At 34.0% G+C, this 14,865-nt stretch overlaps 1 protein-coding gene across 2 annotated transcripts; it reads right to left on the bottom strand.

Annotated features, from left to right (window-relative positions):
• Nucleotides 1-2,980: 2,980 nt before the first annotated feature.
• LOC140818444 (uncharacterized) lies at nucleotides 2,981-14,302 on the bottom strand. Of its 2 annotated transcripts, none has more exons than XM_073178398.1 (16): nucleotides 14,094-14,302; nucleotides 13,939-13,988; nucleotides 13,075-13,135; nucleotides 12,355-12,450; nucleotides 12,122-12,268; nucleotides 10,608-10,739; nucleotides 9,523-9,650; nucleotides 9,055-9,097; nucleotides 8,145-8,228; nucleotides 7,032-7,073; nucleotides 6,444-6,514; nucleotides 4,853-4,906; nucleotides 4,645-4,750; nucleotides 4,494-4,562; nucleotides 3,885-4,028; nucleotides 2,981-3,358 (listed from the first exon to the last, which is right to left on the bottom strand). In XM_073178398.1, the coding sequence occupies exons 1-16, from the start codon at nucleotides 14,238-14,240 to the stop codon at nucleotides 3,227-3,229; spliced, it is 1,506 nt and encodes a 501-aa protein (XP_073034499.1). In that variant the 5' UTR covers nucleotides 14,241-14,302; the 3' UTR covers nucleotides 2,981-3,226. The 2 variants fall into 2 exon arrangements, with proteins under 2 accessions (XP_073034499.1, XP_073034500.1); XM_073178399.1 differs by having other exon boundaries at nucleotides 12,122-12,208.
• Nucleotides 14,303-14,865: the final 563 nt, after the last annotated feature.

Below are 14,865 nucleotides of genomic sequence, written 5' to 3'. Positions count from 1 at the left end.
GCTATTTTCAAACGGCAGAATAATGCACCAACGGCTATATTCGAAATTAAATACTACATATACTATCTACTAAAATTTATTCACTATATATACTAACCAATTTCTACAAATTCATCCCACAACATTTATCTTGTCATATTTTTAAGCCAAATGGGTGACAATAGTCAAAACTCACAAAATCGACCTCGATTTGTTTCTCCACCACAATATCCAAATTGGCCGTTTGTTTCAAATTTCCAAGGTTATGAAAATCCTTCGAATCATCCAAATTACACCTCCCGAGCTCCGTATCCACCGCCTACACCTGAATATTGGCAAAGTATAGGCAACCCAGATTTCATGCCGCCTTATTTTAATGGATTACATATCTGAATGGAAACAAAAAGAACTTGCAATAGAGGAGATGAAAGCAAAAGCGGCTTTGAACAAATCTGAAGCTAAAAAGAGCAAATATTTGCTTAAGGAATACGAAATCCTTTCGAAAGACACATCACAAATGACGCCGGAGCAGCTTATAGTTCATGAACATCTGTGTGACCAGATTAGAGAGAAATGGAATATGTAATTTTTTATTGATGTAATTCTCTTTTCAATTATCGTAATTCGTTTTCATTGTATTTTGTGGTATTTTTAAAGAGATTGTGTTGAATAATATTTCAAAAAAAAAGATTCCAATTTTTTTTCGTTTCTTAATAATATTTTAATGAATATTGGAATGAAATTATTTGTAAAATAATAATAGTACTTATTTTTAGTAATAGTTGTTGTAAAATTTTAAAAATATTAGAAAGATATTGAAATAATTAAAAATAAAAAATAAGTGAGTAAGTGGATAGTGGGACCCATAAATAATGAAAGTTGAAATTAAATGAATGTGGGTGTGTGTTAATAATGGGGAAGTGTTAATGTAATGAATATGTGGCTCGTGGACCCCATCATTTTTGATGAGATGGAGAGTTATTAACATGGATTAATTCCGACGGATGCGGATGCCCTAATATGATTTACAAAATTAACGTGATTTGCAGATTATTATGTTAATTTGTAGGTTTATCCAATAGACACTGAAAGATAGAGACCGCAGGTTGCCTGCGAGTGATCACAAAAATAAAAAATTGTGGTTATTATAGTAACTACATTTGTAAGTTGGTATGAGTCACTTTTTTATTACAAGAACAACCAATATTGTTCATTAATTTACAATTTTTTAATGTATATCTTAACTCACATAAAAGAAAAAATCAATCCAATTTTTAATTGGTGAACAAAATATTTTTGACTAATTAAGTAATTTTTTTTTAATATGCGTAATATGTTTACCAAATCATTTCTAGTTAATATAACAGGTTAGAGTTTCAAGCTTGATACGATTGCGGAGCCAAAAAGGGGTGACACAAGAAGTGAATGAAGATCATGAAGGAAGAAAAGGAAGTTTACAATAATTATTTTGTTACAACCTATTGTGTAAAGAAAGATAATGAGACTTGATTGTATTCATTAAATGCATTCAAAAAGCTTCTTAAAATTTAACTATTTTAAAGCAAAATTATCAGCTTGTGTAGGTATGATAACTTTCCTGTGAGTTGGGACGCTACGAGAAAAACCCGAAACAAGGACGGGAATTCTCGATTTTTTCGAGTTCGGGGATTTTTGAAGTCCTCGAAATAGTTCGGAGCGGGTATGATATTACTATCCTCATCAGCGAATCCATCACAAAAATAATATCAATAATAAAATAATAATATTATTATTCATATTGATACTAATATTAATATTAATATTATAACTAATAATAATAGATAATAATAACTTTTGGTTTGAGAAAATATATGGACATGCTCTCGTCTTGCCCCATTAATATTTTTGAAACGGGGATGGAGGCGAGGATGGTAAGTTGATCCCCGCGGTATCGGGTTCGGACCAATCCTCGTCTCCGTTCCCATTTTAAAAAATATTAAAGAGACAAGACGAGACGGGTTCCCTGAACCCGAAAAAAACGGGGATCAGGACGGATATGAGGATATGGATAAAATTTGGGGACAGAGATGAGGATGACGAACCCGCCCCCGCTCCTGCCCCATTGCCATGCCTAAGCGTGTGTACCTTTGGGGATAAGCATTATGAAAATTTGACGTGAAAATTGTAGAACGAATTTTATTTTCAAGGCAAAACAGAAATTGTCTGGGTCTTTTGACACGGTAAAACTTTTTAAATCGCCTTAAAACTAAATCTTATTAATTTATTTTAAATCTTTTCTCCATAATACATTTTGATGAATTTTTAAGAAATCTAATACAATCATGGCCGTTAGTTTAACTTTTACTACTACTAGAAATTAATGTATCATCTTATTATAATAATATCATATGCTATATTTAAAAATTTTAATATATAGTAATAAATGTCCAATAACTACAACTTCAATGTACGATGACCACTATACATAATTTCTGCACACTGTGGGACTGAATTTTCATGTCTTCTTATTAAGAAAGGATGCAATCTTAACTTGTAGTCAATCTCAGTGGTAGCATTCGTTCGAATTTAGGAGAAAAAGAAAATCATGAATCGTTTACCTATCATAATATAAACACTACTTGGTTAATGGGATGCAACCACGAAATTTGAGATAATAAATCGAGAGATATAAAATACTTATTTTTTAAAATCTAATTATTGTAAAACTTGAAAAACACAAGATGATAATGCTCTTTGACGACTAAAAAGAATTCGATCAGCAACCGATCGTTGCACTTATTGGAAGGGTGAAATCAACCATCCGCGCCCTTCTTGCATACCCAAGCGCTCCCTCCTCCCACTGAGCCATTTTCCAAGAAAAAAGGGAAAAGACGCATTAATCACGCTTCAAAGGAGGGAAGTTTCAGATCCGATTTTAAGAACCCTTTTCGGGATAATCTATCATAAGGGTCCTGAAACGTGCTATTAAATCTTGTTCTTCACACCAAAGTCCGACGACCGGTGCCAAAAGTTGGCTTTCCATTAAAATTTTAGGACTTGCTTCCACTGAAACTGAAAATTATCACCTTCTACCACCAAAGGCAAGAACACTACTACAGAAAGAGATTCATTCATTTAACCATAACAAGTACCTTAATTTTGTCCTATAATCGCGTCTGTTTAACCAACCATGAATATTGGAACTACTGATTTCAACACAACAAAGGATAAGAAATAACTACTCTTCAGCAACCCAAGCATTTCAAGGTTAAATTTTTCCATTCGAAGAAGGAAGGCTCGCCTTTTTAATCGACCACGGGGCACCTCCCATTACAGCTTCAATTTCTTGTATCTCACGTGGAACTTTCGTCATGTTTACACAACCATCTGAGGTAACATACTGAAAACGTACAAAAGAGAGCACATGAGAATGAGTATACATAAAAGACACCCCTGCTGACCCCTATCTTCTTCCTTCTGTTTGCAATCACATTTGCAGACATGGTGTTAACTTGCACGTATATCAATGTGTATTTGCTGCGTAAGTTGCGAGAGTTAAAAATGTAAGTTGCATATCTCAGATTCTGAAGTTGAGATTTTAAAATACGGTCAAAATTTCAAAGCAATACACAAAACCTGATGTCATATTAAAAAGGTTTGAAGAAAATTGTGATATTTTGATGATAAAAAAATGGTAAAACCAGCCGAGCAATTCATTAATATAGTGATTATAACTCTACTTCAAGATCAAGATAAAATAACAAGAGGAAGCCAAACCATGATCGACCGAAGTCAATATAATCAGTACAAGCTAGCAAAGCCCCTTTATGAAATTAGTAGATTTGAGATTCAAGATAGTGAGAATGTTACATATAAGATTAAAAAATATACCGATTCTGCTAAAGAAAGGCAAGTCAAGGAAATACCACATCACTTTCAATTCGAACCCCACCAAAATCTATAAATCTGCTGATCTTTTCCTGGTTGAAATATTGTGATGTTTTTGGATTTTCCATTGCAGGAAGTAACAAGGCATTAATGAAATAACAACCAGGTTCCACAGTTATCACCTGCAGTTGACCCATCACAGAGACTGTGTAAAATTCCATGTAATAGTTATAGAAAATCAAGAATAGATAGAGATTTTGCAGCATGCAAGTCTACCAAAAGATGATACAGATATTAAAGGATCATTGGAGTCCAGTTTGCAACAATTTAACAACAAAGAGATTACACAAATTACATCTCTTTGAAAGATAATTGAATTTTAAAGACATTGAAATTTTAGTTTGAGAAAAGATGACATACAGTTTATCACAACTAATTCTCACAGTATGGAAACATCAAAGTCTAACATTATTGCAAAAGAAAAGGTAAAATGGAAATAGAATAGATAATTTTCACTGTGCAGGTTTTTAAGACAGAAAACACGAAAAATTTTAACATCAAACTGACTGGTCAATGCAGTACACTTACAGAGCCATCACTTTTTCAAATTAAATTTTTCTCAACTAAATATAAGTTCAAATGTGTACCATTCCCTCCAAAAGTTCTCTACTCGTGCGCAAGGCCCTCAGTCCAGGTTCTTCAGGTCTTTCAGCTCCCTAAAACCAGATCATTAATATAAAAATGAAATTAACTGAAATTGAAAGGAAAGAAAACTCACAAGAAAATAATCACATTAACCTTTAGGTAACCCCCAGGGTCGTGGGTATCAATACCCAAAAGGTGCCCTAGGCCATGAGGCATGAAAATAGCACCCAGACGCTCATGATTCATAGCATCAATGTCACTTCAACCATCAGAGAGTCATAGCACGAATAAGTGTTTAGTTCTGTGTTTATTTCGTACAAATGGCAATAAGAAGAAAGCAAACAATCAAGAAATGCATTACCCATATAGGAGGTCTCCATTCCTCAATGATTCCAGGATAGTTCTTTCAGCCAATCTGCAAATGAGAGAAAAAGTTAAATTTGTTATAATCTATTTCCTATAGATATTAATATTATAACTAGCGCTCATTAAGTTTGCACGTGCCTTTATCTTGGATTGTTACCTCATCGTCCTTGTTATAAAAAAGGCAGAAATAGGGACCAAAACAATTTTATGCTCAATTCTCTTATGCTGTGCTTGGTAGGCATGATTAGGTGTGATTCACTAATTTTTTCCAGCCTAATCCCCTGCTTGGTTCAAATTTAATTAAACCAACTCAATCTCTTGTGCAAGGGACAAAGTGGGACAAGGCAGGTTAATTTTAACCCATGTCCAATGACTTTATTATTAGTCCTCATCTCTATCACACGCCACTTTCCTATAATACCCTTTCACAAACGACGTCAAAATCAAAACATCAGAGTACTGGCCCAGCTGAAGAACGACAGCTGTTTAGCGACGGTTTGTAAAAAACCGTCGCAAATAGCGACGGTTTTTTTTAAACAGTCGCTAAATGTCAAATTTTTTAGTAACTAAAATAATTCAAAACAAGATCGCCGACGGTTTATCAAAAATCGTCGCTAATAGCGACGGTTTTTAAAATCCGTCGCTAATTTTCCCTTCGCGAAGGAGAAGGACAATTTCGTCTTTTCATCCAAAAATTCAAAATTATCCCACACTTAAAAATCTTACCAAACATAATATTATTTTACACCATATATTACAATCCTACCAAAATCATTTTCTTTATCATTTACGTACTAATCATTAGTTTATCCTATCCTTCCAACCAAACGCAGCCTTAGTTTTTCTTTAAGTCTCCACCCCCAAATTCCATCAGCCAGATTAGTGGGTCAAAACTGAAGCACCTGAATGTGCTTCTAGAAAATAAAGGGTGTGAATTTGGAGAAGAGACGTGAGGGGGATATTAGGTAAAGCAAACTAGGAAGGAGAAAGGGAATAGTGGTAGTAGAAATTGGAAAAGGGAGAAGGTGATGATGCTGACAGCTGGGATGGACTTTGGAGGTTAATGGTTGTTAGGTTTCGGAATGGTTCATGATCTAGTTTGATGACAATAGTGTTTTTTGTGAGCAAGCACCAGTAAAGACTGTGGTTTAATTTTGTGACAAATGTGACAGAAATATTTTTATAATATTATAAACATAATCACACAAGATTGAAGAAGCAATAACGCTCACCTCAGTTTCTACTCAGATCAACCTAATAAAATGATAACCACAACTTCGCCGTGCAGGAGTGAAAGAAGGTTTGGGTGGATGAGAGAATCAACTTTCTAAAAGTTACATGTCCCTTACAAAATATTAATGAATCTATGCAAATATATTATCGGTTGGATGCACCAGTTTCTGTGTAATCTATATTGATGATTTGTATATAATTTCTATGAAGATATAATGTGCTCGCCAAAAGTATTATGCATCTCATCAAGATGCTTTGAAAAAACAGCAATAACAGAATTAAGCCATACAAAACAGCTTATATTTGAGTCAATAGCCACTAAATCTCTACAGCATTCAAATGTGGGTATTTACTTGTGCATGTCAACCCAGTTTACTCCAGGCCGCATATTTGAGATGACAGCATCATGTGCACGAAGGACAGCCTGCAAACCAAAATGATATAGAAGCAATATATATTACATATTATAAGGGATTAGTTTTATTAACATGCTTTTTGGTCTCCGAGGAAAAGGATTACTAGATTTTCTCCTAAAAGACCTCTTGAACTTTGATGCAAATGATACCTTCTACTTTTGCAACCACTAAACTCCAAGAATTGATAATATGATTCGGTTAAAAATTTCCATGCCAGAGGGTTAGAAACCTCATAGATCGAGTTTTCATAGAGAACATTCCTTTTTTGGATTCAACAACGGCAGCTATGCTACTTCAATGTAATATAATAGTGGATATGAATTTTGAAAGTCACTTCATATAAGTACAGTAAATGCAATGTGAACTTTCAGAATGTTCTTGTCTTCCTGCAATGACATCCTAGCGTGCGGTTACTACTCAAGAATGGAAAGATGGAAATCATTACAAATTGCTGCGGTTGATGAGCCTCTCAAAGAATTAAATCCAATAAGTTAGCGATTCCAACATGAATAACAGAAGACTCACGTTATATATTAGAGATTGATCCTCTGTAAATTTTCCATTGACCTGCATGCACAATCACATTTATTGTTGTTGTTATAAGACAGGACCAAACACTCACAACAATGATCTCCACAATCTAAAGACACTTTCATTTGGCACCTAACGGACAACAAGAAACTATCATGGTTGTAAACCAAAACAGTTAACAACAAAAGACAGTTATTGATATTTCAAGGTCAGAGCACATTGTAAATAGGCAGGTCAAGTCCTCTACTGATTGTTCAAAGTGTACAGACAAAGAAAAAATTATTTACGACCTCTTGTGCTATTTACAAATCAATATAAAGGTATAGTAACATTCCATGAATATAAATAGTCACAAACTGAAATTAATCACAAAATTTAATTATAAATAATTGACTGTTCTAGCAGGCAAAGATAAAGATGTATCAAATTAGTTAGGTATTGCTTGAACCAGACAGAATAAAAGGATGCCCTAGCAAGTTGTTCACAAATGGCAGTTATTGAGTGTAAACAATATAGTAAATTGTGACCTTTTGGGCAACAGGATGGTGTATATTAATAAAAATGTCAAAATAAGCTTCTTGATGTCCTACAGAAGCAGCTAATTAGAGTATCTTGACTAAAAAAAGCATAGTTTCTTATAAAGTTTTCCTTTTTCATAGAAATTAACGTACCAACTCAGAGAGTTAGTTTTCAGAAGACGCATTTAGTCCATTGTAATTTATGCTGATCTCCAACCTTAGTGGTGTCATATACAGGCCAGGAGAGGTGGTCTTAAGTTTAAGCCTCACAGCCTCCAAATTACGAGAGGAATTTTTCACATACAGGTCTTAATTTTAAGCTTTTAAAAGAGGCAATCAATCAATAACCTTGTTAGAAAGGAAGAAGCAAGAACTGTGCTTGGCCACATCAGGCAAGAGTGTTTCGAACTTTATTTTTTAACTATTTAGCCTAATGTCTTCATGTATGAGTCGTTTAATGATTCTTTCAAATGTGAAGTCACACCACAAAAAACATGGGAAAGATCATGAACTAGAAAATAAATCACAAGAGAATCACATAACTTGAGTCATGCATGCGTCTATTATATAAAGATATGTCCATGCTCACCGGAAAAGAACAAGTAATATCAGAACCATAAAAATTATATTCAGCTCCCATGTCAAGCAGTGCCATATCACCATCTTCCAAATTCTGCATGAAAGTAATCGAGTTAAAATACTTCAAATTTCCATTATTGAAGGTAATCCAGTTTTCCTCTCCAAATACAAGAAATCACTTCTGGGAAATCGATGTATTCAAAATTAAGAGAGAAAATAAGGCAATGTTCCATTCTCTTGAATAAAACAAAAAAAAAATGTTTACACAATCTTCTTACGGTGTTATCATTTAAATTATTTCAACATATGAAACTAAAATATTATTATTGTCGAAGCATCATAACGTCCACGCTACACAATAATATACTTTTCGTCGACAAAATATCTCATGCAGGAAAATAAGGAAGACTGAGGACGGAACAACTGGGAACTATTGCTAAAAGGTTTTTCTGATGGTGTTCCGATGAATTCCCATCAATTATCATAAACAAAGCATCCTTAATACACAGAAGAACATAGGTCATGATGTGAATGATCTTTCATATGCGATCCTTGCTTTGGGTGCCCACCCAATTAACCAAACACAGAAAGATAGATTAAATAGCAAGTGATGCAGATTATTATCGATGATGCACTCATAATTTGTCGGTTTGTCTATTCACCAGCTAATATCTTTGTAGCATGCAGAGTCACACGAGAAATGAAACCTATGGTCACCTAACTTGCAACTGTGCCCTCTCAACGTGTTGGTTTTGCTTCTTTTTTTTTTATAACTGCTTCAACCCCAACCAAAAGTTTATGGGAAAGTCAAAAAACTTGAATTGAATAAGTAGTAACAAGAAGCGTCATAGTACTGGTACACAAAAACACAGTTTGCTAAAACATAAAACTTTAACTGCAAGGACTACTATTTAGCATACCCTGTCATTTGGAGCTGCTGCATGACCATAGTGGAGAATAGCACTGAAATACAAGCAATACAACTATCAACATACGTCATGCACAGGAGCTCAAGTTTTCAGTCATGTAGTAAAAAAAATATTGGAGGTTCATGACAAAAAAGAGTCATGTTAGCTACTTTGCCATTTTCTCCGTCATGCAAGAGTGCCCTACAAAAGGTCAATCTTTCCTTTCTGTTCAAGAAAAGAGACCCAGAAGGAGCAAATATATTTTTGTTTCCTTTTTCGCCATTCATATATAGAGTTAATGCACTTTTATTATAAAATCTTCGTTTATGTTGATTTTCATCCCTTTCTAAAGATGAAGCTCGTTTAGTTTTTTTTTTTATTGAACTGCTTCATAATCCATCATTCCTTTCTCATATGCCAAAATTACAGCAATAAAGAAGAAACATGATATTCGTAATAGTAAAATACGATAAAACTCACCTATTATCTCCAGTTGCACATATACACGTGTACGAACAATGTCTACAGCCACCATACATGTAAGTGTGATGAAGAAACAAGCTTTCTAGCTGATACTCTTTCATGCCTACTTTTGTTTTTCTCATAACCTACTCAAAATTCATTTAAAAAAATCAAGAGTAATAAAAACTTAATCTATTGCGCTAGTATTTTCAAGTGAAAGAAAAACAAGTACTTTTGTCAAGAAAAATACATCTATCACAAGATAGGAGAAAGTTACTTTTGCAAGCTCATTTAATACTTACAATCCCATTTTGCAATTGCAGTCATCCATAGCAATATTGTATATTAGGCAGTTCGTTAAGGATAACTAGATAAGTACCAGATAAATCATTAATACTATGTAATTGCGAACCCAAAATGTTTGATGATAATCAAGAGTCCACGGCTCAAGCTTTTTTCTGCTTCGTACAATTGTAAAATGAAGCATTCTATTTCTCAATTTTTTTGGCGCACCTGACAACAACTTGATGGACAATCCTTCTTAACTACACATCATCACTGATGCTTCTGTCATTAACTCCTAGGTAACCACATTTTGATTCACTTTTTCCTTTACCTTAGTTATAAAATGTTCACAAGTTCTGCACCAAGGCTCAAGGCATACCGAGCCAAGCCCTCACGCCTAGAGACATGCCAAGGTGCTTCTCTGTCATGGAATGAGAGTATTCATCTTAGTGTACCTTAAAGGACCAAGGTATTTTTCAAGCCTGCCCCAAATGAAAGTATTGTGTATTTTATGTGAAATTCAATGAAATAGTCATTCATTTTTGCTTGTACTCTAAAGAATCTTTGTTTTATAAAGGGTCCGCTCACCCAAAATCATCAATATACGAAAAGCAAGAGGACAGAAAAAATTCGACACAACATTTCTACAAAAATAATTATAGAATATGATGTCAGATTTTAGAATACATATGAAAATATACTCATGGTATCTGCTACAACAGAAAAAAAAGGAAAAAGAAAAAAGCATGTCTGGGACTAGAAGCTCAAAAAAAACAGGAAAAAGAATTTAAAATATGCAGAAGAAAGAGAATGTTAACCTCAACATGAGCTTCAGAGCTTATATCATTGGCGAACTGGATTAGAGCAATCTCTTGTTGTGTCTTTAAGACGCGACATTCAGTCAAAATAGGATGCAAAGTATTTAGATCTGTTTTAAAGTTTTCAATACCCTGAAATAATAAACATTCAAAAATCAGCTTCCTCGGAAAAAAATTAGTAATGCATCAAAATCAAACAAGATTACATGACCATGCTAACCCAGGAGAATTCTCACATTCTAGAGGAAAAAAGGACCGTGTTTAAGAAAAATTAGACATTAAGAATTTAGAATTGGTCTAGAAAACAACAGCCAAAATTGAATACGGTGATGCAATATGTAGCATAAATAGTACAGAGACTTCATTATAAATTCCAGCAACACAATGTTTTAATTGATAGCATTGGTAAGCATATATAGCATTTGATACCAATTCGTAAATGAAAACCCAAGATAGAAAATGAGATGCAGTAAAAATGACAACAAACACTCTGATTTTGGACTAGAAACTTCTAATTGTGGTTATATTTATTTACTTGATTAAAAAAGGCAGCAATCACATTTCTTTTACCAGTTTCTCTCATCCTAAGATTATTGTCCAATAATCAGCTGCATAAAACTAACTATTATCCTACGATAATGAACAAAATTATCTAGTCTAGCAATTATTAGCCCAGGTAGAAAAGTTAAGAGTAGTGTTATGTTCATTTTATAGATTTAAGTCATTCGGCATAGGCAACATAAATACAATCATGGAAGTCAAATTGACGAGTGCTACCTTTTAAGTCTTAAAAGCTCATATTGCTTCTTAGTCTTAACTAATGATCTCACTGAGTGGTTCAGTACTCCTGTTGCTAGGAAACAGGAACGTGGAAAATTAAATACATTTCACTTGTGGAATGCGTAGGTCTTCAGGGTGAATTGAATGTTGTTCATCATTTAAGTTGATTATATTTTTACAAGCCTGTAGCTGGAGTTCTGTCTTTAATTTTAGAGGTTATTATTATACATAAGCACCATCAAACATAGAAAGTTCATTCTGAGATTGTCAGCAGTTACCAATATCTGCTAAAATAGCGAGTGAATATTACCCAAAATATCAATAAGGAATAAAGAAGTTAACAGTTAGTTTATCAAAACTACATGAGACAAAGATGTCCATTTGTTTGAGCTCTGTCGTTTACAATCAAAGGGCTGGAAATCTTTAGAAGAAATATTCACATGTTTTGAGCACACAATTTTGTGTTTGGCATGTCTCTGTCAGAACATTCTGTGTTTACCAGCATGAGCATGCATCTACTATAATTTTAAGCTGATAAGTACAAGTCTATTTACATGCATGAGACGATACAGTCATAGTTTAGACACGTAAATAATTTTATAAACACACGGTACATTGTTTAGAATGTCATCATATATAATTTCATGTTTCAGAATGCAGAAATGTTAAAGCCTTCAGAAATCAGAAGCAAAAAAATACTGGTTGGGGGAGGGGGGGTGGGTGCTCTAAAAAACCTCAAAGTGTGCCGGTTTGGAAAAGTTGTTGCTATCAGTATTGAGTCCGTGGAGGAGATACAGCAAGGGCTTTCCTGGTCCCTGATTCTGTTGCAAAACTTTTGCAATCTCATCTGTATAGTATACAAAGTGAACCATGTACTTATCCTGAAAAGTGAAAACGAAAAAATTTCAAAAGCAATGCACACACATTCTATTGTCTGTTATTTTATCTATTTAGAAAATACCATCACCTTGAAGTAGGACAAAGGCTTAATTTCTCCCAACCAAACTGCATAATCAGCAGGTAATCTTGGAGCAAACAGTATTGATTCCCCACTAGACATATCCTTTAAATAACAAAAGGGAAATCAGCTGATCTTAGTTAACAACTTGTCCACAAATACGAAGGACACTATTCATAAATTAGAAAATATATCAAAATTGATTGTGTGCATTTACATTTTTTTCGAGTAAGCATGTATTTACAATTGACATCAAACAAAAAAGATAAAAACTATCGCCTAGGAACATATCTCATTTCAAACTACAATATTTAAGAGATGAAGGTGAGAATTCATCAACAGATTTAGCAAAGTCACTCGAAAAGACGAGAAATCCAGCTAATTTCATGCTTGAACATACAACATAGTAATGCATGAAGCAACTGCAAAAATGGCACCTTACAGACAATACAGTTAATCACAATGATAATCGTAAAGCCTTAAGTTTCCATCGTGCAAGATAAGGTACATTTATTATCTCTCAACAAGAATGACAAGATCAAATGCATAGATGTTCATCCAGATGTTATTAGAGGGAAAAGGTACTGTCTAAAAATTATCAAGTTAATATACTTGTTTGGAGCTTATCAAAATGGTGACATTCAATTATTTTTTTTATCTGTTTCACAATCATGTGACAGTAATTTAGAACCCTCGTACTAAAATTTGAAAGGTCTATAACGAACTTACAATAGCTCCATAGAAACCAGGCTCCACCACTCCAAACAAGTAAGCAAAATAACTTTCCTGTCTGGTAATCAATGAACCACCGATTAGTATTCGTTTCACACTGACAAAAATGACTTTCACAATAAATTCAATGATTGAACGTCTCATCTCTATAAAAAGAACAGAGAGTGTCTACACCGCTTTGGAAGTGATAATTCAATTAAATTAGTTAATAAATCATTCAAATTTTATATGTATTCCTCAGCAAATGATTATTTGCGATTCTCTGATTTTAGAATGATACAATCTTGATTGGAATACAACAAAAGTGCACTGTTATTCTGTACAGTTTGTTGGCTTTCATGTTAGAGAGCCTCTGGCCCAACAGCTTCCAACTAAGTCCAATAAAGATCAGGTTTCAAGCGACACACATGTACAAAGAGCACGTACAACTTTTTCCTGACAGTGGAAATCCGACTTATCCATATTATTTATCATCATCAAATATAATCTTATAAAGGAACTTGCTGGGAACTTATTGATCCAAGCCTGCCACAAATCATAAAAATTTTCTTGGACGCTAAAAAATAATACATCAAACCACAAAAAGTTCTCATGCATTTAGTTGCCACAAACTTGAACTCCAACAAAGATTCTCTATTCAATACACCATTAGTCATTACATTCAAATGCACCTCAATGCACACACACTTATAGCAGCTGGGGATGGTGAACAAGCGGGGAAAAGTCGTCCCCTTTTGTGTTTCAAGTCAATATATTAGTTTCACCCTTTGCTAATAATAGTGGCTTTCCACTATCATTCTCCGTGGATGTAAATTATAATAACATAGAAAATCTGGTTATTAAAGATCGCAATTGAAGTACCTAAAGAGCTCGATATGATCGGTGCAATGCCGTGTCTGCTCTTCGCCACCCTGCAGAATTTTAAAATCACAACCCGTCACAATCAAATGATTATAACATGAATTCAGAATATATACACAGAATAAGATAAACAAGTTGAGATAGAAAATGGATACCTGGAGACAGATAAAGCCATTTATCGGGCGACCGAGCTGGGAGAGATGATCGCCAAATGAATTAAAGAGCTTCTCTCGGTTCTTTGAGTGTAATTCCATCGGCACCGCCGGAGGATACAGTGTCGAAGGAGAAGTTGAAGAATCCATAGCCCGAAGAAGTGAGAGTGTAGTAGAATTTTGGTTTTTGTAACATTCAGTTCAGACTTTCATTTTCGTTTTTATTGGAAAAATATACATTTATAATTATTAATTACATCTTATTATTTTTACAATATACTAATAATTAATTATTAGTCAGAATTTACGTTTCTTGAACTTGATGTACAGATCTTTTTATCTAAGCATCTGGAGGGTGAGACGTAAATGTTTTTTGTTGTCTTGCTCACTTGGTGAATATTCAAGTATATTGTCAATCAACACCACCACGAACTTGTCAAAAAATAGTTTGAACAACATGCTCATGTGATCCATGAATGTTGACAGAGCGTTTGTTAATCTGAATGGCATTTCCTTAAACTCGTAGTGATCATACCTTGTTTTGAAGGTCTTTTTCGAAATATCGTATGTCTTGACCTTCAGTTGGTGGTAGCCTGATCTTAAATCGAGCTTGGATAATACCGCAACTTATTTGAGTTGGTCAAACAGGTCATCTATCATTGAAAGTTGACCCTTGTTCTTGATTGTGATCTTATTCAGTTCCCTGTAATCAATACACAATCTCATGCTTCCGTCTTTTTTCTTTACAAATAGAACATGAGCTCCACACGGAGAT

Source organism: Primulina eburnea, chromosome 17 (assembly GCF_022965805.1).
Source record: "Primulina eburnea isolate SZY01 chromosome 17, ASM2296580v1, whole genome shotgun sequence".
Classification (NCBI taxonomy): domain Eukaryota; kingdom Viridiplantae; phylum Streptophyta; class Magnoliopsida; order Lamiales; family Gesneriaceae; genus Primulina; species Primulina eburnea.
Note: the sequence above shows the minus strand (reverse complement) of the source record. Positions and strands in the feature narration are given on the sequence as shown.

What these genes read in the sequence shown, in the direction of transcription:
- LOC140818444 (XM_073178398.1), bottom strand. Translation starts at nt 14,240, where the DNA reads ATGGATTCTTCAACTTCTCCTTCGACACTGTATCCTCCGGCGGTGCCG. An exon ending in AGCCTTTGTCCTACTTCAAG is followed by an intron (nt 12,269 to 12,354) that starts GTGATGGTATTT and finishes TTCACTTTTCAG; the next exon opens with GATAAGTACATGGTTCACTT. An exon ending in TGTGCAACTGGAGATAATAG is followed by an intron (nt 9,098 to 9,522) that starts GTGAGTTTTATC and finishes CTTGTATTTCAG; the next exon opens with TGCTATTCTCCACTATGGTC.